At 46.0% G+C, this 23,313-nt stretch overlaps 1 protein-coding gene across 1 annotated transcript; it reads left to right on the top strand.

Annotated features, from left to right (window-relative positions):
* Positions 1–17,645: 17,645 nt before the first annotated feature.
* LOC125521444 (uncharacterized) lies at positions 17,646–21,666 on the top strand. Its single transcript, XM_048686497.2, has 2 exons — positions 17,646–20,097; positions 21,004–21,666. Exon 1 carries the CDS (start codon positions 17,923–17,925, stop codon positions 19,792–19,794), a length of 1,872 nt encoding a protein of 623 aa, XP_048542454.2. The 5' UTR covers positions 17,646–17,922; the 3' UTR covers positions 19,795–20,097; positions 21,004–21,666.
* The last annotated feature ends 1,647 nt before the right edge of the window (positions 21,667–23,313 follow it).

Raw genomic sequence — 23,313 nt, 5'->3', positions numbered from 1 at the left:
ATATATATATATATATATATATCACGCTATTCGTCACCCTGGGTGAAGAATATTTATTCTTCGCTCCCCTCTATTTTACCATTAATGCACCGTAATTTTACGTTCCGTAAGTTTTGTCTTATTTCTGACGCAAAAAGAGACCGTAAGAAATATATAATCGCCGTAAAAAATATTTTATGTTATATAAAATTACAAACGTAAAAACATAGTCTAAAATACACATAAACTGTAAATTTTCTTGTCTTATGACCTATATTTTTATTTTCTTATGTCAAATTTTGCGTAGTAAATCAATAGAAATGTAACTATTTGAATTTCAAACGTAATTTAATTATGAAATGATCGTAAGATTACCTCGGGTGAAGAATAACTTATTCTGCACCCTGGGTGATGAATAGTAACACTATATATATTACAAAAAAAAATCTTCAAAAAACATTTGAAAAATGTTAATCAAGTATTTGAAAAAATGTTGAACAAGTATTTAAAAAATTGTTGTTCATGTATATAAAAATGCTGTGCAAGTATATAAGAATGTAGAATGAAAAACAAAAGGAAACAAAATAAACCAAAGGAAAAAATGTTGACCATATATTCAAAAAATGTTAATCTTGTATTTAAAAAATGTTAATCTAGCATTTGAAAAATGTTGAAAACATGTATAGAAAAAATGTTGACCAGAAATAAAAAATGTTAAATTTGGATTTAAAAAATTAAACTTGTATTAGAAAAATGTTTTTGACATATACAAAAAAACTCAAGAAATGAAAAACAAAATAAATTGAAGAAGCAAATGCAAAAAATGGGAAAAGAAAAGAAACAACAGAAAATGAAAAAAAAAACATGGTGAAAACTAAATAAGACAGAAAAGACGATGAAGGAAATCGGCTCTTTTACATTTAGAAGGCCGCGTCCTACAGTACATCACGAACTCAACACAGAGCGGAGTGACTAGCGTCGCTATCTTGGATCTAGGAAACCCAGGTTTGATCCCCGGCTGCGATTCATTTTCTTCCATGTCCTGTGTTATTTTTACTAACTATTTTTCTGAGAATCTGCTATTATTACTTCCTACGCGCGCGAATGGTCCAGCCCAACGCAACGCGATAGAGGGAAAACCTTCAGCGAGAGCAAACTACCGTCTTGCTTAAAGCCAGAAATAGTCGCCGTGGGCGGTTCCTATTTGACGCTTTAGATCATTTTGCAAACGGGCGCATAAAGTGCACACCTTAGCCGCGACCTGGGTCGGCCCATTTTGCGTTTTTCTTATATCCGTTGAAAGTGCAAAAATGGAGCGTTGGTAACATATCGAACTCGAGACATGTACTTTTATTCTTTTATTCTTTCCCCGGGAACATCGGAGACCTATGCATAGTAACTTCTTTTGTTCTTTTATTCTTTTATTCTTTCCCCGGTTCGTGTTTCTTTTTCTTTTTCTTTTTTCTGTTCCTTTTCTTTTTTATTTATTTCTTTTTCTTAAAATGCGCAATTTTAAATTGATAAACTTTTTCTTCAACGACAAACTTTTTTCAAAAACCCTTGAACTTTCTCCCAAGTTGATGAATTTTTTTCAAAATTTGTTGAACTATTTTTCAAAATTGATGAACTTTTTAAAATTTGATGATTTTTTTCAAATTCGATGATTTTTCCAAAAATTGATGAACTTTTTCCAAATTCGAATAAAAAAATAAATTTTGAGAAGTCCACGGTCAACAGGGTTAAAGATAAAATATAGTGGAGCCGAGCGAGCGAGGATCGATCTTGTAGCGACCAATCGAGCGACGCAAGCACCTTGCTAATGGTCCGGCAAACGAGATCGCGCGCGTGAGCGCTGGTACGGCATCCAGCGCTCGAAGCGCCGACTAGGAGCTCCCCCTCATGCGCGCGAGTTGTGTAGCGACTAGCGATGCATGGAGGCAGCCCGCACGCTCTCTCCGCGACCTAGTCGCCGGACCAGTTCGGTGGCGGCGGCCGGAGACCGGCATGGTGGCAACACACAACGCAGACCTACCATACTATCCGAGGCTCCGAGATCGCCGCCCACCGAGGGAGCCAGCACGGAGAAAATGGCAGCTCGTCGCCTAGGCCCTTCAGTGCTTGCCAGATCCTTCACCGCCTAGCTGTCGCCCATCGCCCAGGCAGCCGAGGATCCCCTTCATGCTGGCAGATTTCTTCTTTTCTCTCCATTTTCTTCATTCTTGTTTTTTTTTGTTGATTGTTTAGTCCTGTGCTGCAGTGTGCTTTTGTGTCGTCAAATGTCAGTCATTATATGGTGTACGCTTTAGCTAGTTTAGTTCTAGTCAATAGCTTTTTTTGCGGGTGAAGTTCTAGTCAGTAGCTACTAGTTGGTTCTGGTTATCACAAACTAATTTACGTCTTGTTTGATTATTTGTAGGAATGAAGATAAAGAAGACTTAAAATATGCCCCCCTACTGTTTATGAATCCAACACTACCCCCATGGAGAACACAATCCGGGGGCGGCGTTTTGGCTCCCGGGAACATTTGCTCCCAGATTAACAGTAACTTAAAAAAAGTGATAAAATGTTTTCAAAACATACTGAATTTTTTGTGGATGTTCGTGTTAGTGTCGCAAGCATGCTTGACAATTTTCATGTGAAACGAAGCTATAGTGTTTCGTTGGTGAAAAAACCAAATTTAGGGTGGCATTTTGGGGTAACATTTGGTGTTTCAATTTGTTTTTTTTTTGCACATGCCAAAATGTTTAGCCTTTTTGCCTAAAACTTTGTAGGTAGCATTTGGATGTGACTATGAATACATAAAAAAATTGTTGTTTTTTTAATATATTTCAAAAATCATTTTTTGCATGCAGGAGCATGTGCTTCCGGGAGCCAAATTGGATTTCTGACACAATCCCCTCTATACAACAAATGAGAGCTTATTTTGCAAAACATATTCAAATTTTGGTTTCAAATTTGATATTTTTCAAAAATACAAAAAAATATGGTAAATGCTACATGTTTTCAGTAGTAATCTGTGGAAATTTTAGTATATTTGCACAAAATGATTGGGAGATAACCGATTTTCCTTTGAAAGAACGTTTAGTTTTCTCGGCATAATCTTTGATCCCACCCTCCATTTTCCTTTTAGATTCACCACTGATATGAGGGGAAGGGACATGATCAATTCATTTCCCTTGAAAGATTTGCTTCTTGCCCCATGTAAGCATCAACATCACAAGATCAAACATCACATCATCCTGGCTTCATTACCCATAGTACATTAACTGGTTCAGTACTTAACATGGTAGTCAACACTTAATATAACAGTCTACGAGCTTAGACCATTACCACTAACATAACCAGGTTTGCAGAATATACAACTAGTATCATCATTTTCAAATTATACAAGCAGCATCACTAGGTTCCCAGACCAACTATGTAGTTCTCAGGCCAAATACTACTTAACATAGCTAACTATTGGATTCATACATTTAAAAAAAAACTATTGGATCGAGAAAGTTAATTCACCTCAGATGGCCTTGATCTTGAGAAGCTTGTCCTTACTCCCATATCCCAACTTTTAGCAGGTTAGCAATGGTGAATTCTCTCTTCTTCATCTCCTCCTTAAAGCAAATCTATATCCTATTTGATATCATCTGTCTCCTTCTTTAGATTCCCATAATGTGTCACGTGTTTGAGAGATATGAATGCTCCTTAGCTCCTTGTAGTTAATATTCTGTTGCCGCATGCCCTTGTCAATCTTCATGTTTGCCCTCTAGAGCTCTTCCTTCGTCCACATCTCACTATTCTCGTTTCATCTCTTCTATTGGTGCATCTCATGTACGTGCCTCTCTTGCCAATCAAATAGTTTACTCACATCATCAATAGGCTTCTTTTCTGCAGGTTCACTTCCTCATTCTCATTCTTAAGCTCACTCACCTCTCTCTCATAAGTTTGCTTTTTTCGACAAAGGATGGATTTTATTAGCTTAAAATAGAGCATCAAGAGGATACAAACATAATGAGCCCACACCCGGCCTCTGCATAACGAAGATGTACACAACCAATACCAATACTGTAACACCCCGAGAATCATGCTACAGTAATCCCCTTCTAATGATGCCTTGTCATCATTGTTACTGTTGCTAACCTTCACTTGATCCAAATCACCGATTCAAATTCAAATCCAATCTAAAGTCAAAAACTCTTATTTGTCAGACATGAGACCTAAAATGTTCGTCTTGTGGCAAATAGTCATTTGTTAATATTGGTGGTGAACCAACATTTTTGCAAGGTGTTTAAATGGCCTAAAGCAATTAAAGCAGTGGCTAAGACAATAGTTTAAATGGCTTTTTACTTTGTAAAAATTTCAAACTATTTCAAAAGCCTCACAACCTTTTTGTGGCAGTGCTAACTATTGCAATGTAATTATGTGGCCAAGTCCCACATTTTACAAAATCCTTTTGGCAGCCCAAATATTACCATGCTTTTTCTGTAAAAAGAAAAGAAAAAAAAACCTGACCCCCCTGGGCCTTAGTCATCTGGGCGGCCCAACCCAGCAGCCCACCTCCCCCGGTCGCCTCCCTCCTCTCTGTTCACCCGACCCAGCGACCGCGCTCACCGGTCGCCACCGAACCCTGTCGCCGTCCCCGTCGGGGAAGGGATAAGGGTGACGTCCCCTCGACCCCTCGGGCTCCCCGCACCCACTCACTCCCCCTGGACGCCCCCTCTCCCCTCTCTCCCTCTGGCCTCGCCCCCTTCTCCAGATTCACCTCGCCCCGACGCACTGTCGCCGCCGCGTTGCTGCGCCACCGCGGCCACCGTGCCCTCCTCGCCGCCCCGATGTGTCCACGAGCCCCACGATCGTCTTCTGCTTCGTCTGCACCAACGACCTCAAGGCGGGAGCCACCCAGCGCCGGATCCCCTTCGTCTTCCTCCTCGACGGCCACCACACGACCTCGCGGCCGATCTACTTCACCGGACCTCCCCGAGCCCTCTGCCTAGACCCCACGCTCCCGCGGTGAGCTCCTGCGCCGAACGCGCCGTCCCATGCCCTCTCTAGCCGCCCGTAGTCACTACCCCGACGAAGCCCGAACCACCGACGCCTCGTTTGGTCGTCGGCGCGTCTCCGGTGACCTTCTGGTCAAGGGCCTGTGTCCGTTGTCCTCGCGCGCGCGTAGAGCACGCCCGAAGCTTTAGTTTGGACTACTATGGGCTACATCGCCGTTTGCGTCATCGCCCGAAAACTCGCCACCGCGGACCTCGTCGCCGTCCACGATTCCGATCGCCCCCGCACCAACCGATGCCACAGATCGACGCGGTGCGTTCTGCCCGTTCGAACGCGACCAAGAACGCACAAAACAGGGCACTACAGCGTGATTCCGGCGCTCGCCGGCGTTCAGTCGCCGCGCGCAGGCCCGCCGGAGCAACTCCGGCGCCGGCCGCCGACGTGGCCGACCTGGGGCCACCCCCAGGGTCATTGCCAGCGGGCCCCATGGGCCCCTATTACCAGGTTGACCCAGTCAACTGCTGACTGGGCAACCCCAGCCACTAACGTGCGGGCCCCACCGCTTAATCCTCTAATTAAAATGTTTTAATAATTAAAACTAATTATTTTAGCTAATTAGTCTATGACAAGTGGGGTCCAGTAGATAATTAACCTAGATTAGTTAGTTTAATATACTGTTAGACTAACAGAGGCTGACATGTGGGTCCCACTGGACCCACAGGTCAGTGTGACCTGGTCAGCGAGTCTGTTGACTGCTGACGTCATCAGCACGTCATGCTGACATCATTTTATCTTTTTTGTTAATGTAAATAAATCCAGAATATGGTTTAATCTTTGAAAATTCATAGAAAATAAACCGTAACTCGGATGAAAATGTTTTCTATATGAAAGTTGCTCAGAAAAATCCAACGAATCTGATTACGCGGTCCGTTCATCTGTCGCATGCCCCTAGCATGCTGAACATGGAACTTTCCCCCTCCGGTCATCTGTCTGACACAGGTCCGAAACCGGGATTACATTCCCGGTTGAATTCCCCCTTCACCTATATCGTGTAGCCATACGTTAGGTCACACCCAGCATAGCTTATTGCCATGTTATGCTTTGTGATGCTATGCTTGGTTTATATTTACTGTTTCTTCCCCCTCTTCTCTCTGGTAGACCCCGAGACCGATGCTGCCCCTGTGATCGACTACGTCGACGACGACCCCTTCCTGCCAAAGCAACCAGGCAAGCCCCCCTTTGATCATTCCGATATCGCTCATTCCATTCTCTCATGCTTGCATTAGATTTTGCTACTGTAATTGATTTCTCCTATTCTGATGCATAGCCTGCTTTTGTAACCTGCTTATTGTTACCTACCTGCTTATCCTAAACTGCTTAGTATAGGTTGGTTAGTGATCCATCAGTGACCCCCACCTTTTCCTTGTTGCCCCTGCTTCATCATTGAAGACCCGATCAACGGGATCGAAGACCAGGCCCCGACACCGCACATCACTTTCCCCTTAGTTGCTCGACACTACTGGGTTACTATCGAGTGCCGGGGGTGAGACCTCATCAGCACTTTTGATGTTACCCTGTAGTGTAGCTATTCGGTCCTGGTCATCGAGGGTGATTCCGCCTTAACCACTTCCGATACGGCTCTGTCGTGCAACCCCTCAAGTGTGAACTTCGAGGGTGGTTCCTCTTGCGTTCACCTTGATGATTACATCGAGTGGAATCCGTCAAGGGTGATTCCTCAGGTTTTCTCCTTGATGTTTGGACACACAGTTACTATGGTTACTATGACTTTACGCTGAACCATGTTACTGAAGACGGGTCGGCCCTGAGGGGTACCTGCGCGAGCTTAATTGCGAGTGATGTGGAGACGGGTTGACCTGGAGGGTGCCCGCGAGATAATTACGAGGCGTGGCCGGGCATTCCTAGCCCTTGCCGCAAGTCCTCGAGACAGGGCAACGGGGTCACATCTTTCGTGAGTTTCTTCTTGTTACCACGCGTTCCTAATCCACTACGATTTGGATATTTGATCTGAGGGGCCTCTGGCCTGATAGCACTAACCATCACGTGGGCATAGTATGGGCGTTTTGCGTCGTATACATCAGCCGAAGCTTAATAGACGTCAGCGACTGAGCGGCGCGCGCCGGGTTGGACTGGTAAGCTCCCGCCTTTTTAGGGAGGTAGCTAGGTCTGCTCACCGGCCGCGTACGCAACGTGCAGGAGTTCCCGGGGAGATGTCCCATGACCCCTGGGGGCATAGGTTTAGTCCGGCGTGCTGGCCTCTCTATTAATCCTAGGTCGGGTTGCGGCGGAATTGGCCGAGGCCGGGCATGACCCAGGAAAAGTGTGTCTGGCCGGAGTTAATCGAGCGTGGTGGGTAAGTTGGTGCACCCCTGCAGGGAAGAAAACATCTATCGATAGCCTATCCTACGGTAACGGACACTTGGAGTTGTATCCCGATCGATACAACTAGAACTGGATACTTGTGATGAGTAATGGATTGTGATGATAACTGGATAGTATGACTCTGGGGTTGCTTTCTCGCAGGGAGTCGAGAAAGGATCTCTGGCCGAGGTTGATAACACTACTACTACTTTACTTTATGCTACTCTACTCCCTCCTGTTGCTGCAAGATGGTGGTTTTCAGAAGATGCTAGTCTTCGATAGGACTAGGTTCTCCCCTCTATTCTGACATTTCTGCAGCCCAGTCCACATATCCAGCCTTCCTTTGATAATGTTGCATATGTAGCATAGATCCTTGCTTGCGAGTACTTTGGATGAGTACTCACGGTTGCTTTGCTCCCCCTTTTCCCCTTTCTTCTTCTTTCCGGTTGATGCAACCAGATGTCGGAGCCCAGGAGCCAGATGCCACCGTCGATGCCTACTACTATGTGGAGAGCGCCGACGACCAGGAGTAGTTAGGAGGCTCCTGGGCAGGAGGCCTTGCCTTTTCGATAGTTGCTACTTTTGTGCTAGCCTTCTTAAGGCAAACTTGTCTAACTTATGTCTGTACTCAGATATTGTTGCTTCCGCTGACTCTTGTGTATTCGAGCTTATGTATTCGAGCCCTCGAGGCCCCTGGCTTGTAATATAATGCTTGTATTATTTTAATTTGTGTCTAGAGTTGTGTTGTGATATCTTCCCGTGAGTCCTTGATCTTGATCGTACACATTTGCGTGTATGATTAGTGTATGATTGAATCGAGGGCGTCACAAGTTGGTATCAGAGCCGACTGCCTGTAGGATCCCCCTTTCCAACTCCTTGGCCGAAGTTGAGTCTAGAAACCGAAAACCGTTTTACTAACTTGGCTGTGTGGCTTACGGGCCCACGTCGCCAATTGGGTGGTATTAGGATCTTTTATTCCTCGTCTATACTCTGGGACTCTGCTCTCTCTTCCATTCAGGTTAAACGATTTTGCTAACTCTAACATTAGGATCTCGTAACTACTTCCACCCGGAGAGCCCCTTACTCCAGATGATTACTTGATGCACAGAAGGATTTCGAAGATACTCTCCGATGTTCTCTCGAGACTTTGTGCCCATTGCTTTTTCAATTCCCTTCCATTGAAATACCCCTATGGATAACTACATACACTTTCCATTCTTACATTCGTCCCCAGTTGCTCTTGTTCCTACAAGATACCCGGAAATGCTCCCTATTGTTCCGAGAATACTTTGTGCCTACTGCCTTGAAGTTCCTTGTCACCTGAATACGCCTACAAGTTAATCCTCACCCACACCGAGGATTTGTTTCTCCCCTGTTGATTATGTGTCTTCGAAATACTATCTGATCTTCCAAAAATCCTCTGCAGCCTGTTGCTCTTGATTCTCCTTGCCTGCTTGTAGGGGTGGGCGTTCGGTATAAACCGAAATTTCGGTTTCTACCAATCGGTTTTTCATTAAATTCGGTTAGGAAAACACAAAACCAAAAATGGCAACTGAAAATTCGGTTAACCAAATATTCGGTGCGGTTTTCGGTTTTAAACCGAAGCACCACAGTTTAAGTATCTGTGCCTAGAGTGCTGCAACGGCACCCTGTTATATAGGCAAAAAATCTGCCTCAACACATTAGTCGGGCGAGGTGGGACTAAATGAGTCAAATGGCACAGGCGCGTGGTCAGCCGTTCGCATGCTGCACGCGCGGGCACGCACAGCCTTTACAAAAGAGCCCACGTGAGTTGGGCCTTGCATGCATGTTGTCCAGGTTGTGTTTGGTGGCGGTCGATCCTGTGCTCGATCATGGGCGCGTGACTCCCGCGAGTCGTTGCTGAGCGCCTGCGCGGCTTTGTCTGCGCCGTCTTTTGCGTTGTTCGTTACACTGAGTCGTGTTATTCGGTTTTTCTTCGGTTAACCGAGATAAAAACTGAACCTACCGAATTTTGTTCGGTTAGTGGACATGAAAACCGAAATTCTTTGTGACAGTAGAAAAAACTGAAAATTCGGTTTATTTGGTTTCGGCTTCGGTTCGGTTTTTGGTTTGTCGGTTTTTATGCCCACCCCTACCTGCTTGCATTAGGATTAATTCCATATGTCTAGCAATATTCTTTAAAATTCTTTGTGTTTGTCACTCTGTTCCTATGGATTCAACGTGTGAGCGAATACTCGCAATCATCAATTAATCCTTGGAAATTTTCTTTCCGGCTCAGACATCGTTCCAGATATGAGCTGGTTCTTGCCCAATCCAGATTTGATCGGGTGCAACTCTAAGTCTATTCAACTTACTCATCTTTTGATCAGAGCCTCTGCTTCTGATCCGTCGTCTTGAAATCATAATTCCTTTGTACCCAAGCATCGAATCGTTCATACGGTTTCTATGAGCCGATGCCTTTGCATCCCCTTCTTAATCTGATTGATTACCGATACTCCCATCAACTCTGTCGTGAATCGCCAGATCCAGTGCTAGGTTGATATCCGTCAGTGTCCTTCACATCCAAAATCTTGTGAGTTTTCCCCTGATACATAATACCTTCGGTAAATTGTATCATCTGCTTTGACTTCGATACTCTGCTTTCGAACTCGTATCTTCTGCTTGGTTGATGGTTGTATATATTCGTAAAAATGCCCCGATGGGTTGAACTTATGCCTTCCATAATCCGTGTGAACCCGAGAGTTCTCACGAGTCTTACTCTTCTGGTACTTCGCCAAATAAATCTTCTACTCTATGATTTCTTCGAAAACGAGGAGTGAATGAAAGGTTATGCATTGAAGAAGTGGGAGTTGACCTTGAACCTTTGTGTTCATGCCCATGGACCTGATGTAGAACTTATCATGGAAGCTGCTCGTAAAAATAATTATTTCTCTGGTACAAGCTCATCTTGTATCTATGAATTGATACTTTGCAACCATGGTTCTGACCATGATTGTTCCCCTTTGATTCTATTTCTCGGACAAGTTAAAGCACTTGTCTTGTGCAGATCAATGCATCTTCGCAACCTCTATCTTGACCTTCCTTCAAGTATTACCCTCTGGTATCTCGAGAATAACACAGAACTGTGTTGCTTCCTATGAGTCTTCACCTGGTATTGCTCCTCAGCAATTTCAGATTGCCCCGGGTTCTGAGTTATTAGTCACTCGAGAACACCGATAAGTGAATCGATACCACACTCCGATTCAATAACTCTAAGCTATTTTCGTTGCTTACGAGTTTAATAATCCTTCAAGTCACTCCTAGCATGATCGGCTATATCATTATCGTGCTAAATTTTAACTGTGCTACCTGGTCCTTCTTCCCGGAACAGAATTTTCGACGAAGAGCTAAGCTTATGTCGATTTTCCTCGTTATACCATTTCGCCTTGAACAGCAAGCTTGCTTTCGAGTTTGTGTTGTACCCGTGGTTCCAATAAATTTTTGCTTCATCATTCCTTTGACTTGATGTCATCGCCGATCGGTTACATCTTCCTGAAATCTCTTGATAATTGTGCCGTGCTCGTCAACATTCTGAGCTCTTCCAGCATATCAATCAAATTCGGATAAGAAATATCATCCTTGATCTTCGATGATTTGAGTTGTCATCGACAACCCCCTTGTCTTTTTTTCCAACACATGTTTGATCATGTCTTGGTTATTGGACTCCTTGCTATTCCTGCAATTGTTCCTTGAGTATTTCTTGTGATCTTCAATTCCAACCCCTACTTGGAACACCATGTTAATGCTACCTCGAAGCATGACTGAGGTATTCCGACAATCAACAAGAACATTGGAAGCACATTGTCGAATGTTTCTTGATTTATTATGCAAACATCGTTGTATGGGTAATATCATGATTCTTCCCTCGCCCCCTTTATCTAAATGCTTTTGAACTTGTTGTCATATCATGTATATCCTGCTCCGCTTCCCCTTGGGAAGGATTTACTCCCAATTTTTGTGTGTAAACACATTTTCCTTTCCATTGGTCTGATTAATCTGATAATTTCTTTTTTTCCTTCCATTAGGTTGTTTAACCTTCTTGTGATCTATATGATATAAGCAGAAATAATTCCCTGCTTATAAAATACCCTGATGTACAACCTTGTCAGTAAGACCCTATTACTATAGTTGATGACATTCCGGTAACCATCGATGGATGAGAACTTAGCCTATTGGCCTGCCTCGTTCAACGAGCAGGAAAATGGTTCTCTTCGTCCCACGCCCTTGGTACCAAACTTTGTTGCCAACATAACTAACAGGCTATCCTCTGGCCTGTCTTGCTATCATGACCGTTCGAGGTGTTAGCGTCTTCCTGCTTTTAACCCACATGGTGGGCCCATAACCCACAGTTCCACGGGATCGAAACCTGACTCTCCTATACATCCCTGTTTTCCAAAATTGTTCCTCGCACTTGGCTTCGTATGTAAATCACGAGCCACCTTCCTAGTGGTCTATTCTGGTATCAGACGCAATACTTATTCCCATTGCTCTGAACCCCTTTCACCCTCTGTTTTAGGCAACAAACAATTGCCTACCCGGTTGGAGCTTCTTATTGCACCTCACCTTGCTCTCGATGACTTTCTTGAATTTCAACTCGAGAGATGCCTCTATGCCACATTCATTGAGATAGCCCCAGGTACCTATCTTGTGTTGAACTCCGTCTTTCCCGAGTCTTTCCCCTTACTCCACCCCTTAAATCTCGGGACAAGATTTCTTGTAGTGGAGGAGATTTGTAACACCCCAAGAATCATGCTACAGTCATCCCCTTCTAATGATGCCTTGTCATCATTGTTACTATTGCTAATCTTCACTTGATCCAAATCACCGATTCAAATTCAAATCCAATCTAAAGTAAAAAAACTCTTATTTGTCAGACATGAGATCTAAAATGTTCATCTTGTGGCAAATGGCCATTTGTTAATATTGGTGGTGAACCAACATTTTTGCAAGGTGTTTAAATGGCCTAAAGCAATTAAAGCAGTGGCTAAAACAATAGTTTAAATGGCTTTTTACTTTGTAAAAATTTCAAACTATGTCAAAAGCCTCACAACCTTTTTGTGGTAGTGCTAACTATTGCAATGTAATTATGTGGCCAAGTCCCACATTTTACAAAATCCTTTTGGCAGCCCAAATATTACCATGCTTTTTCTGTAAAAAGAAAAGAGCAAAAGTGAAAGAAAAGAAAAAAACTGGACCCCCTGGGCCTTAGTCATCTGGGCGGCCCAACCCAGCAGCCCACCTCCCCCGGTCGCCCCCCTCCTCTCTGTTCACCCGACCCAGCGACCGCACTCGCCGGTCGCCACCGAACCCTGTCGCCGTCCCCGTCGGGGAAGGGATAAGGGCGACGTCCCCTCGACCCCTCGGGCTCCCCGCACCCGCTCACTCCCCCTGGACGCCCCCTCTCCCCTCTCTTCCTCTGGCCTCGCCCCCTTCTCCAGATTCACCTCGCCCCGACGCACTGTCGCCGCCGCGTTGCTGCGCCACCGTGGCCACCGTGCCCTCCTCGCCGCCCCGATGTGTCCACGAGCCCCACGACCGTCTTCTGCTTCGTCCGCACCAACGACCTCAAGGCGGGAGCCACCCCAGCGCCAGATCCCCTTCGTCTTCCTCCTCGACGGCCAATACACGACCTCGCGGCCGATCTACTTCATCGGACCTCCCCGAGCCCTCTGCCTAGACCCCACACTCCCGCGGTGAGCTCCTGCGCCGAACGCGCCGTCCCCTGCCCTCTCTAGCCGCCCGTAGCCACTACCCCGACGAAGCCCGAACCACCGTCGCCTCGTTTGGTCGCCGGCGCGTCTCCGGTGACCTTTTGGTCAAGGGCCTGTGTCCGTTGTCCTCGCGCGCACGTAGAGCACGCCCGAAGCTTTAGTTTGGACTACTATGGGCTGCATCGCCGTTTGCGTCGTCGCCCGAAAACTCGCCACCGCGGACCTCGTCGCCGTCCATGATTCCGGTCGCCCCCGCACTAACCGATGCCACAGATCGACGCGACGCGTTCTGCCCGTTCAAACGCGACCAAGAACGTGCAAAACGGGGAACTACAGCGTGATTCCAGCGCTCACCGGCGTTCAGTCGCCGCGCGCAGGCCCGCCGGAGCAACTCCGGCGCCGGCCGCCGACGTGGCCGACCTGGGGCCACCCCCAGGGTCACTGCCAACGGGCCCCATGGGCCCCTGTTGACCGGGTTGACCCAGTCAACTGCTGACTGGGCAACCCCAGCCACTAACGTGTGGGCCCCACCGCTTAATCGTTTAATTAAAATGTTTTAATAATGAAAACTAATTAGTTTAGCTAATTAGTCTATGACAGGTGGGGTCCAGTAGATAATTAACCTAGATTAGTTAGTTTAATATACTGTTAGACTAACAGAGGCTGACATGTGGGTCCCACTGGACCCACAGGTCAGTTTGACCTGGTCAGCGAGTCTGTTGACTGCTGACATCATCAGCACGTCATGCTGACATCATTTTATCTTTTTTGTTAATGTAAATAAATCCAGAATATGGTTTAATCTTTGAAATTTCATAGAAAATAAACCGTAGCTCGGATGAAAATGTTTTCTAAATGAAAGTAGCTCAGAAAAATCCAACGAATCCGATTACGCGGTCCGTTCATCTGTCACATGCCCCTAGCATGCTGAACATGGAACTTTCCCCCTCCGGTCATCTGTCTGACACAGGTCCGGAACCGGGATTACATTCCCGGTTGAATTCCCCCTTCACCTATATCGTGTAGCTATACGTTAGGTCACACCTGGCACAGCTTATTGCCATGTTATACTTTGTGATGCTATCCTTGCTTTATATTTACTGTTTCTTCCCCCTCTTCTCTCCGGTAGACCCCGAGACCGATGCCGCCCCTGTGATCGACTACGTCGACGATGACCCCTTGTTGCCAGAGCAACCAGGCAAGCCCCCCCTTTGATCATCCCGATATCGCCCATTCCATTCTCTCATGCTTGCATTAGATTTTGCTACTGTAATTGATTGCTCCTATTCTGATGCATAGCCTGCTTTTTTGTAACCTGCTTATTGTTACCTACCTGCTTATCCTAAACTGCTTAGTATAGGTTGGTTAGTGATCCATCGGTGACCCCCACCTTGTCCTTTTGCCCCTGCTTCATCATTGAAGACCCAATCAACGGGATCGAAGACCAGGCCCCGACACCGCACATCACTTTCCCCTTAGTTGCTCGACACTACTGGGTTACTATCGAGTGCCGGGGGTGAGACCTCATCAGCACTTCTGATGTTACCCTGTAGTGTAGCTATTTGGTCGTGGTCATCGAGGGTGATTCCGCCTTAACTACTTCCGATACGGCTCTGTCGTGCAACCCCTCAAGTGTGAACTTAGAGGGTGGTTCCTCTTGCGTTCACCTTGATGATTACATCGAGTGGAATCCGTCAAGGGTGATTCCTCAGGTTTTCTCCTTGATGTTTGGACACACAGTTACTATGGTTACTATGACTTTACGCTGAACCATGTTACTGAAGACGGGTCGGCCCTGAGGGGTACCCGCGCGAGCTTAATTGCGAGTGATGTGGAGACGGGTTGACCTGGAGGGTGCCCGCGAGATAATTACGAGGCGTGGCCGGGCATTCCTAGCCCTTGCCGCAAGTCCTCGAGACGGGGTAACGGGGTCGCATCTTTCGTGAGTCTCTACTTGTTACCGCGCGTTCATAATCCACTACGATTTGGATATTTGATCCGAGGGGCCTCTGGCCTGATAGCACTAACCATCACGTGGGCATAGTATGGGCGTTCTACGTCGTATACATCAGCCGAAGCTTAATAGACGTCAGCGACTAAGCGGCGCGCGCCGGGTTGGACTGGTAAGCTGCTGCCTTTTTAGGAAGGTAGCTAGGTCTACTCACCGGCCGCGTACGCAACGTGCAGGAGTTCCCGGGGAGATGGCCCATGACCCCTGGGGGCATAGGTTTAGTCCGGCGTGCTGGCCTCTCTATTAATCCTAGGTCGGGTTGCGGCGTATTGTTTAGCCGAGGCCGGGCATGACCCAGGAAAGTGTGTCCGGCCGGAGTTAATCGAGCGTGATGGGTAAGTTGGTGCACCCCTGCAGGGAAGAAAACATCTATCAATAGCCTGTCCTACGGTAACGGACACTTGGAGTTGTATCCCGATCGATACAACTAGAACTGGATACTTGTGATGAGTAATGGATTGTGATGATAACTGGATAGTATGGCTCTGGGATTGCTTTCTCGCAGGGAGTCGAGAAAGGATCTCTGGCCGAGGTTGATAACACTACTACTTTACTTTATGCTACTCTACTCCCTCCTGTTGCTGCAAGATGGTGGTTTTCAGAAGATGCTAGTCTTCGATAGGACTAGGTTCTCCCCTCTATTCTGGCATTTCTGCAGCCCAGTCCACATATACAGCCTTCCTTTGATAATGTTGCATATGTAGCGTAGATCCTTGCTTGCGAGTACTTTGGATGAGTACTCACGGTTGCTTTGGTCCCCCTTTTCCCCTTTCTTCTTCTTTCCGGTTGATGCAACCAGATGTCGGAGCCCAGGAGCCAGATGCCACCGTCGATGCCTACTACTACGTGGAGACCTCCGACGACCAGGAGTAGTTAGGAGGCTCCCAGGCAGGAGGCCTTGCCTTTTCGATCGTTGCTACTTTTGTGCTAGCCTTCTTAAGGCAAACTTGTCTAACTTATGTCTGTACTCAGATATTGTTGCTTCCGCTGACTCTTGTGTATTCGAACTTATGTATTCGAGCCCTCGAAGCCCCTGGCTTGTAATATAATGCTTGTATTATTTTAATTTGTGTCTAGAGTTGTGTTGTGATATCTTCCGGTGAGTCCTTGATCTTGATCATACACATTTGCATGTATAATTAGTGTACGATCGAATCGAGAGCATCACAAATACACACACACTGATACCTAGTAGTCATATAAATTCAAAGCTATGTAGGTGGGGGGATCTAAGCGATCAGATTCGTAGTCAGCAAACTATAGCAATGACCATATCCTCACCAACCATTTCATGACATCACATCGATGACGAAGTTTTCCAACAGCAACGCCTCCAGGAAGAAAGTGACGCTCATGCATCGTCGTCATTGGATCCAACCATCAAAGCCAGAATCTTGGTTTTCACCCTGAAAAATCAGTCTGAGCATATCCAAGCAATGCCTCAAGAAGGTAACAACATAAAAAAATGTCGTCATTGCCAGGTACAACCAACTCGGGTCAGACCTAGGTTTTCACTCCGGAGCTCGAGACCAGGTTGCTCGCATCACCACCATCGAGGGCGCACATGTGTTGTCGCCACGACTTTTCGCGATCCTTGCATCTACATGTGAAGTATCCTCATTGCTGCACAACCCTCTCTCTGCGTCAAGTCTTCATCCATAGTTTGCATCTCACCGCCAAAGTCAACCACCAGGTCTGAAGATGAACTCTCTCCGAAGACCTTTCAATGACCTCCGAAACCGCGGGAGGTCATTGTAGTACAATGTGCAGCCGCCATCACCGGCCCGACCAGGTCTGTATCACCGCCGCCTAGATAGTCTCCTATCACTAGGCTCACCAACCAACCTGGACTTTGATTCTTTCTTATTATTCTAACCAGATATAAAAACCATAAGGATTGTTTCCAGCCGAGAGTTCCCATATGACATAAGCGCTCTTGGGTGGGGTGGGCCCTCATTCGCCAGGTCTTTGAGTGCCCGTCGTACCACGTGGTTGGTACACTAGGCTGATAGATACTTTACTTTAAGGATCTGGCACCTTCGCTAGACGGAGAGTAAGCGAAGTTGTCCAGATCTGAATCAGGGCAACTATACTGGGTCGGCCCTGGACGACGCCGAAGCTCCGTTCGCCCGCCATCAGATAATTATAAAAATGTGTGTTTTTTGTGGGAATTTGTTTGAAATGTTTCTGTAATTGACTGGAAGATTAATAAAATAGTTAAAATGCTTCCGTCCCACAATATAAGAGCGTTTAAACGCTCTTATATTATGGGGCAGAGGGAGTATATTCTTATATTATTTTTATAAAAATGTAGTACATCGTATGAAAAGTTTCTCAAACTGAATATAAATAAACAATTAAATTTTGCATGAAACGTTGCTGAAAGTGTTTGAAATATGACTGGGATAATTGCTGTTTGAACATTTATGAATATGTACGCAAAAAATTAAAATATCAAAACACGATTGTAAAGAATTAAATAAATTGAATAATTCATTAGTAAATTTTTAATGGCAAATAAAAAAAATGGAAGATTGGTGAAATAAGGGAGACGTGAGAGACCTCCTTGCCCAGTGCCCACGGCCCCTTCGTCTCTCCCTCATCCATCTCCACAGCCGCCGTCTCCGCAGCCGCCGTCCCCATCCTCAGCAGCACAGCACAGCACAGCGCGGGCGGTTGCCGAAGCCCACGCCTTGCCCCTCTCTCTCCCCCGCCTCCGACCCGTCCCCTACCCGAGCAGGCAGCACAGGCAAGAACTCCCCCAAATCCCCAGCCAATCTCGCCCCAACCCCCAAGACCACCGCCGAAAGAATCCTAGAGGCAGTGCCGCCCATGGTCAGCGCCGGCGGCAGGTTCGAGAAGAGCCCCACCGCCGAGAAAGCCCCAGAGGCAGTGCCGCCCATGGTCAGCGCCGGCGGCAGGTCCGGGGAGGTCTCCGCCGCCCAGTTCCACATCTACCAGCCGCCATCCTCTCTCCGTGGCTGGCCCGACGACCACGACACGGAGGCCGCCCTCCGCCACCTCGGCCTCCTCGATTTCGCGCGGCTCCAGCTCCCGGACGGTATCCCCCGGCACGACCTCGTCTCCGATCTGGTCGCCTCCTACCACCGGGAGAACTGCCGCGGCCACGCCTACCTCTGGGGCGTCCGCGTCAGTGTCGACCGCAAGTCCTTCCTCAGCGCGGCAGCCCTCCAAGCCACGGCGGAGCACAAGGTGCTCCCTCCACGGCGCAGGACGAGGAGCACAAGGAGCTCGTCCACGGTTACCTCCGCCGCCTTGCAGTTCATGGAAATCTGGATCCTCCCGCAGTTCCAGGGCAGGGACATGTTGCCGTCGATTGTGTCGGCTGCGATGCGGGAGGTGAAGGCGGAGTTGGCGCATAACGTCGACTGGGGTGAGCTGATCTGGGACCTAGTACAGAATGAGATTCTTGAATTGCCAAAGAGGGATGATAAAAATTCTTACTTTGGGTTGCATCTCCTGAGACTTGTTTGGGTAAACCATCCAGAGGTGTTTGGGTTGAAGGACAGGATGGAAATACTCGCTCGGGTGCAACTTGACAGAATCTTACCGCAGGTAGTCGACAATGTGACGGAAAGAATCCGGTTGGAATTTACGAGACCCAAGAAGATTACGAGATTCTTCCGGGTGCAGCAGCCGCAGGTGGTCAACAACCTGTCCAAACCGGTGGAGTCTGGGGATGAAGCTGCAGCAGTTGTTCAAGTTCAACAGCAATCCATGGTGGGGGATGAAGCTGCAGCAGCTGTTCAAGTTCAAGTTCAACAACAATCCATGGTGGGGGATGAAGCTGCAGCAGTTGTTCAAGTTCAACAGCAATCCATGGTGGGGGATGAAGCTGCAGCAGCTGTTCAAGTTCAAGTTCAACAACAATCCATGGTGGGGGATGAAGCTGCAGCAGTTGTTCAAGTTCAACAGCAATCCATGGTGGGGGATGAAGCTGCAGCAGCTGTTCAAGTTCAAGTTCAACAACAATCCATGGTGGGGGATGAAGCTGCAGCAGTTGTTCAAGTTCAACAGCAATCCATGGTGGGGGATGAAGCTGCAGCAGTTGTTCAAGTTCAACAGCAATCCATGGTGGTACAGAGCTCACCGCTGACCATAGTGCTGAATAATGATGCAAGCGTGGGCAAGAGGAACAGCTTGGAGGCTGCCCTGGCAGAGCCTAGGCACGCTGATACACACAAGCATGGAGTGAAGCATGTGAAGCAGCAGTTTCAGCAGGGCAATCAACAGAATCAGACCTGTAACAGTAACAAGTGTAGTGTACCCAGTGGATTCATAGTGCTGAATGATTATGCGAGGGACAGCATGGAAGCTGCCCTGGTGGAGCCTGGGCAGGCTGATGCACACAAGCATGGAGTGAGGCATGTGAAGCAGCAGTTTCAGCAGGGCAATCGACAGAAGTGGACCCGTAAGAGGAGCAAGCGTAGTGTACCCAGTGGATCAAGAATCTCCTCCGCAAATAGTTCTTGTGACGTTATAGGAATAAAGAGTGAGTTTAAACATGCGCGACTGGAGAACCAACCTCCAAAGGAGTTGCTTGAAGCAGAGATGTTTATCCAGGCAATAAAGGTGCTGAACGAGACACTGTCTGCAGAAACCATCGTACATATCTTGCAGGACTCTCCACCGTCTGGCTCCCCGCTGAAGCTGAGTGGTGCAGTAGTGGAGGTCACTAAATAGGAGAATGGTTCTCACGCTCGAATGTGATCCTGGTGGGATCAGTAACAGGATGTAGATTTGCTCTCATCTCATGAGCGTTTGGCTTTTGGAGCTCGGCATTTGGTGGTCTGTAGCGAGAAGGATTATCTGGCTGTGCTAGCTCTTGGTTGGCTAGTCTTGGAGAACTGGAATCATTGGTTCATCTTCTGGATGTGCTGCCCTAAAACCTGGAGCCAGAGTACTTCATATGAAAAAAATGATATATTTGTTGGATGTTTGTACTTTTTTGGGAGTAGTCAGCATGTGGATGCTCGGGATTTCCAGGTCTGATCCTTATCTTGATTCCTGTTACTTATTAGTACTATTCGTAGAGCATGTCATTTCGGATGATGCTTGTGTCTTGAACACTCTGTGATTATTCTGAACTGTGAAGTATCTATGCTATTTTAGTTTTTCTACTGATTGTCCCTGCTGTCAAAATTTACTTTCGTGTTGCATCATGAAGAAGCAAGAATGACAGTGTTTATGATGCGATATTCAGTCTTGGTTTGTTGAAATATGACATTTCTGTTGTGGAAGAATGACAATGTTTATGATACGATATTCAGTCTTGGTTTGTTAGAAATATGGCATTTCTGTTGTTGAAGAATGACAGTGTTTATGATGCGATGCTTGGTTTGTTAGAAATATGGCATTTCTGTTCTTCAAGTGGTTAGTTTGGATCTTTTCTTCCATAATATGTTTATATGTCGTTGCTGAGAAGTAATACGGTGGTATAATAATATTTTAATTACTGCTAGAAGTTCGTATCATGGTGCGATCAGTATTGTTCGTACTAATGAAATAAAGCATAAAAATATGATAACATTTATCATAAATCTAGCAATAGTATAATTTACCATAAATCTAGCAATAGTATGACCAATGTAAATGCCTATGTATTTATAATGTAATGACGGTCTAAAGATAACTTTGACTAAATGCCTTCTAGAAAGTTGTGTATTTGTGAATGTAGATAGTAATTACTCGTCATGAATTATCTCCAAATAAAACCTTTGCCTAGCTGGAGTAGCTCATCATGAATTAGTTTGCAGTCTGCAGGAAAATTTAGCAATTAGTTGATGCTCGTAAACTCCGCCGCCATGACTGGCTACAAGCTGGCATTACAAGTGTTCTCCTGCTATATATTTAATGGAAACCAAAAGACATTCATCATCATCCATCTTGCAGGTCCATCTCCATCTCCCCTCCTGGTCCGCGTGCTTCATCATCGTTCTTGTCGTTGCTTCTGCAGCCAACTATGACTGTAGTATGCCGTTGGGGGCGATGACTTCGCACTGCAGGGATGAACTCACATGGCTTATATCTACCGGAGAAGAGCATTATTGGTTTTGAATGCGGCCAGCAACTTAAATGTGTCAACGAAGCAACATGTTCTTCCCTGCTTCACATTGCTCTATTTTCATATACATGAAGATGCAATTTGTCACTCAGAATGTGATCCTGGTGGGACCTTGTAATAGGATATCTACTAGAGTAGTAGATTTGTTCTTGTCTGGTTATCGTTTAGCTTTTGGAGCTCTGCCTTTGTTGGTCTGCAGTTCTTCATTATCTCGGGTGTCAGAAAATTTGGATGCTTGGTTCGTCTTTTGGATGCTTTGCCATAAAATCTGGAGCCAGAGTACATCATATGAACAAAAAATGATTTATAGTTTCTTGGGAGTAGATAGCATGTGGGTGCTCGTGATTTCCAGGTCTGATCCAAAAGCCAAAGGCTGAGCATGTCATTTAGGATGGTACTTACGATTGTCTTGCACATCCTATGAATATTCTGAACATCTCTGCTGTCCAAATTTACTGTAAAGATGAGAAATTCAATCTTGGCATGGTCTTTGAGTTAATTTTGTTAAAGACATGTTATTTGTTGTTTTAAAATCCATATGCAAATCTTGCACATCCTGTGAATATTCTGAACTATGAAGTATGTATGCTATGCTATTACGAAAGAGCTCAGATGCTCGCTATATCTACGCTGTCCTTTGGCTCTAAGATTTGTTCACGTCATAGTATTGCCATATGTACACGCGATGGTATTTCAAATTTGGGGGACACAGCTGGCCCACATCTGTTTGTTACTCCCTCCGTCTCATAATATGAGAACGTTTAGATACAGGCTCCGAACCATCATCTACATGTAGTTTGGTTGCCCACATTAAGCCCAACTCGCATATTCTTCATATCGTAAATTGCACTAAGCCCAGCCTGCATCTGAAAAAACGGTCAATTTAAACGTTCCTAGTGAGCCAGGTTGAGGGCGCTTAAGTTTCGTGCTGACCAGTTTCTACGTGCGAGCCAGACAACCAAACAACATATGCTACTTAGCCCAGGAAAAAAAATTATATGAGACCAGGAGCATGATTGGTTTGATGCCAAAAATTGGCATGCCAACATTTGACAAATGCCAAATATTGGCTAGTGCTTGGTTGGTTACCAAGTTTACTTGCCAACCTCACAAGAAGTTGTCAATTATGGCAACTTTGAATATTGCCAATTGTTGGCTTGCCAAGTATTGGCAATGCCAAATGTTGGCATCAAACCAATTATCCTCCAGGTCTCACGATTAGCAGGTGAGACCCGTCCTGATGGATGACACCTGGTCTCATAGAATTCTTTTTTCCTTAGCCCGCTAGAACCTGGTTGGCCTTAATGCAGACTACCAAACGCGCCCTTAATACCTCGGCTGTGTTTCCGATGCCTCCCACCTGCCAAGCTGTCTTCTTCTACAAACATCTCACTGAATTATAGTTGGGCGTCCGGCTCTTCATCACCAAGCCTAGTAGATCCAAAGCTATGTCTGCGCCATTATTCTAAATCCAAAGCTTTTCCCGCTCAACGGTTCCGAAATTCAAGATTCAAACTCAAGTTCAGGTGTACAGATGGTTCACGGCTTCACGCCATGTTTCAACTATTTTCTGAACGCGGTCTGGTTTGCGATCTGAATGCAGTCAGGAAACCTCAGCGATATTTAGTCGACAGTGTTACCATGTTTGGTCAGCCAACCCAAGACGCATATCAATTCATCTGCAAAAGCTAAGATGTGGCAGTACCTCCGTAAACATAAAACATTCGACAAGATCTCAAGATTAATTGGAAAACAGATGGCAGTTCATCGTTCTCAGGAAAAATCGCTATAAAATCACGACAGCACGGCTCACGAAGTACGGTGACAATCAGTACAACTTGTAATGGTGAAATAACAGCTTCTGTGTGACAAGAATAATTATCTAAGTGTGAAGTTGCTAGTGCATACAAAATACTAGGATTCGGAGTATGCAAAGTCAGTACAAAAGCACAAAAGTACAGAATGAAGGTGAAAAGAAAGCAAACCCGACAAAAATGAATGCAAAGAAATTGGGTCATTTGCTCCTACTTTGTGCTAACAACTTTCAAAATGCACTGAAAAACAGTACAACCCAGTGGCTTTTGATTTAGATTATTGGAAGTCACAAAGGAAGAAGAAAAGGCAGATTTTCTCCAGAC

This window comes from Triticum urartu, chromosome 7A (genome assembly GCF_056163025.1).
Source record: "Triticum urartu cultivar PI428250 chromosome 7A, HENAU_Tu73, whole genome shotgun sequence".
NCBI classification, from domain to species: Eukaryota; Viridiplantae; Streptophyta; class Magnoliopsida; order Poales; family Poaceae; genus Triticum; species Triticum urartu.
The sequence above is the reverse complement of the archived record's forward strand: the minus strand, read 5'-3'. Positions and strand labels throughout refer to the sequence as shown.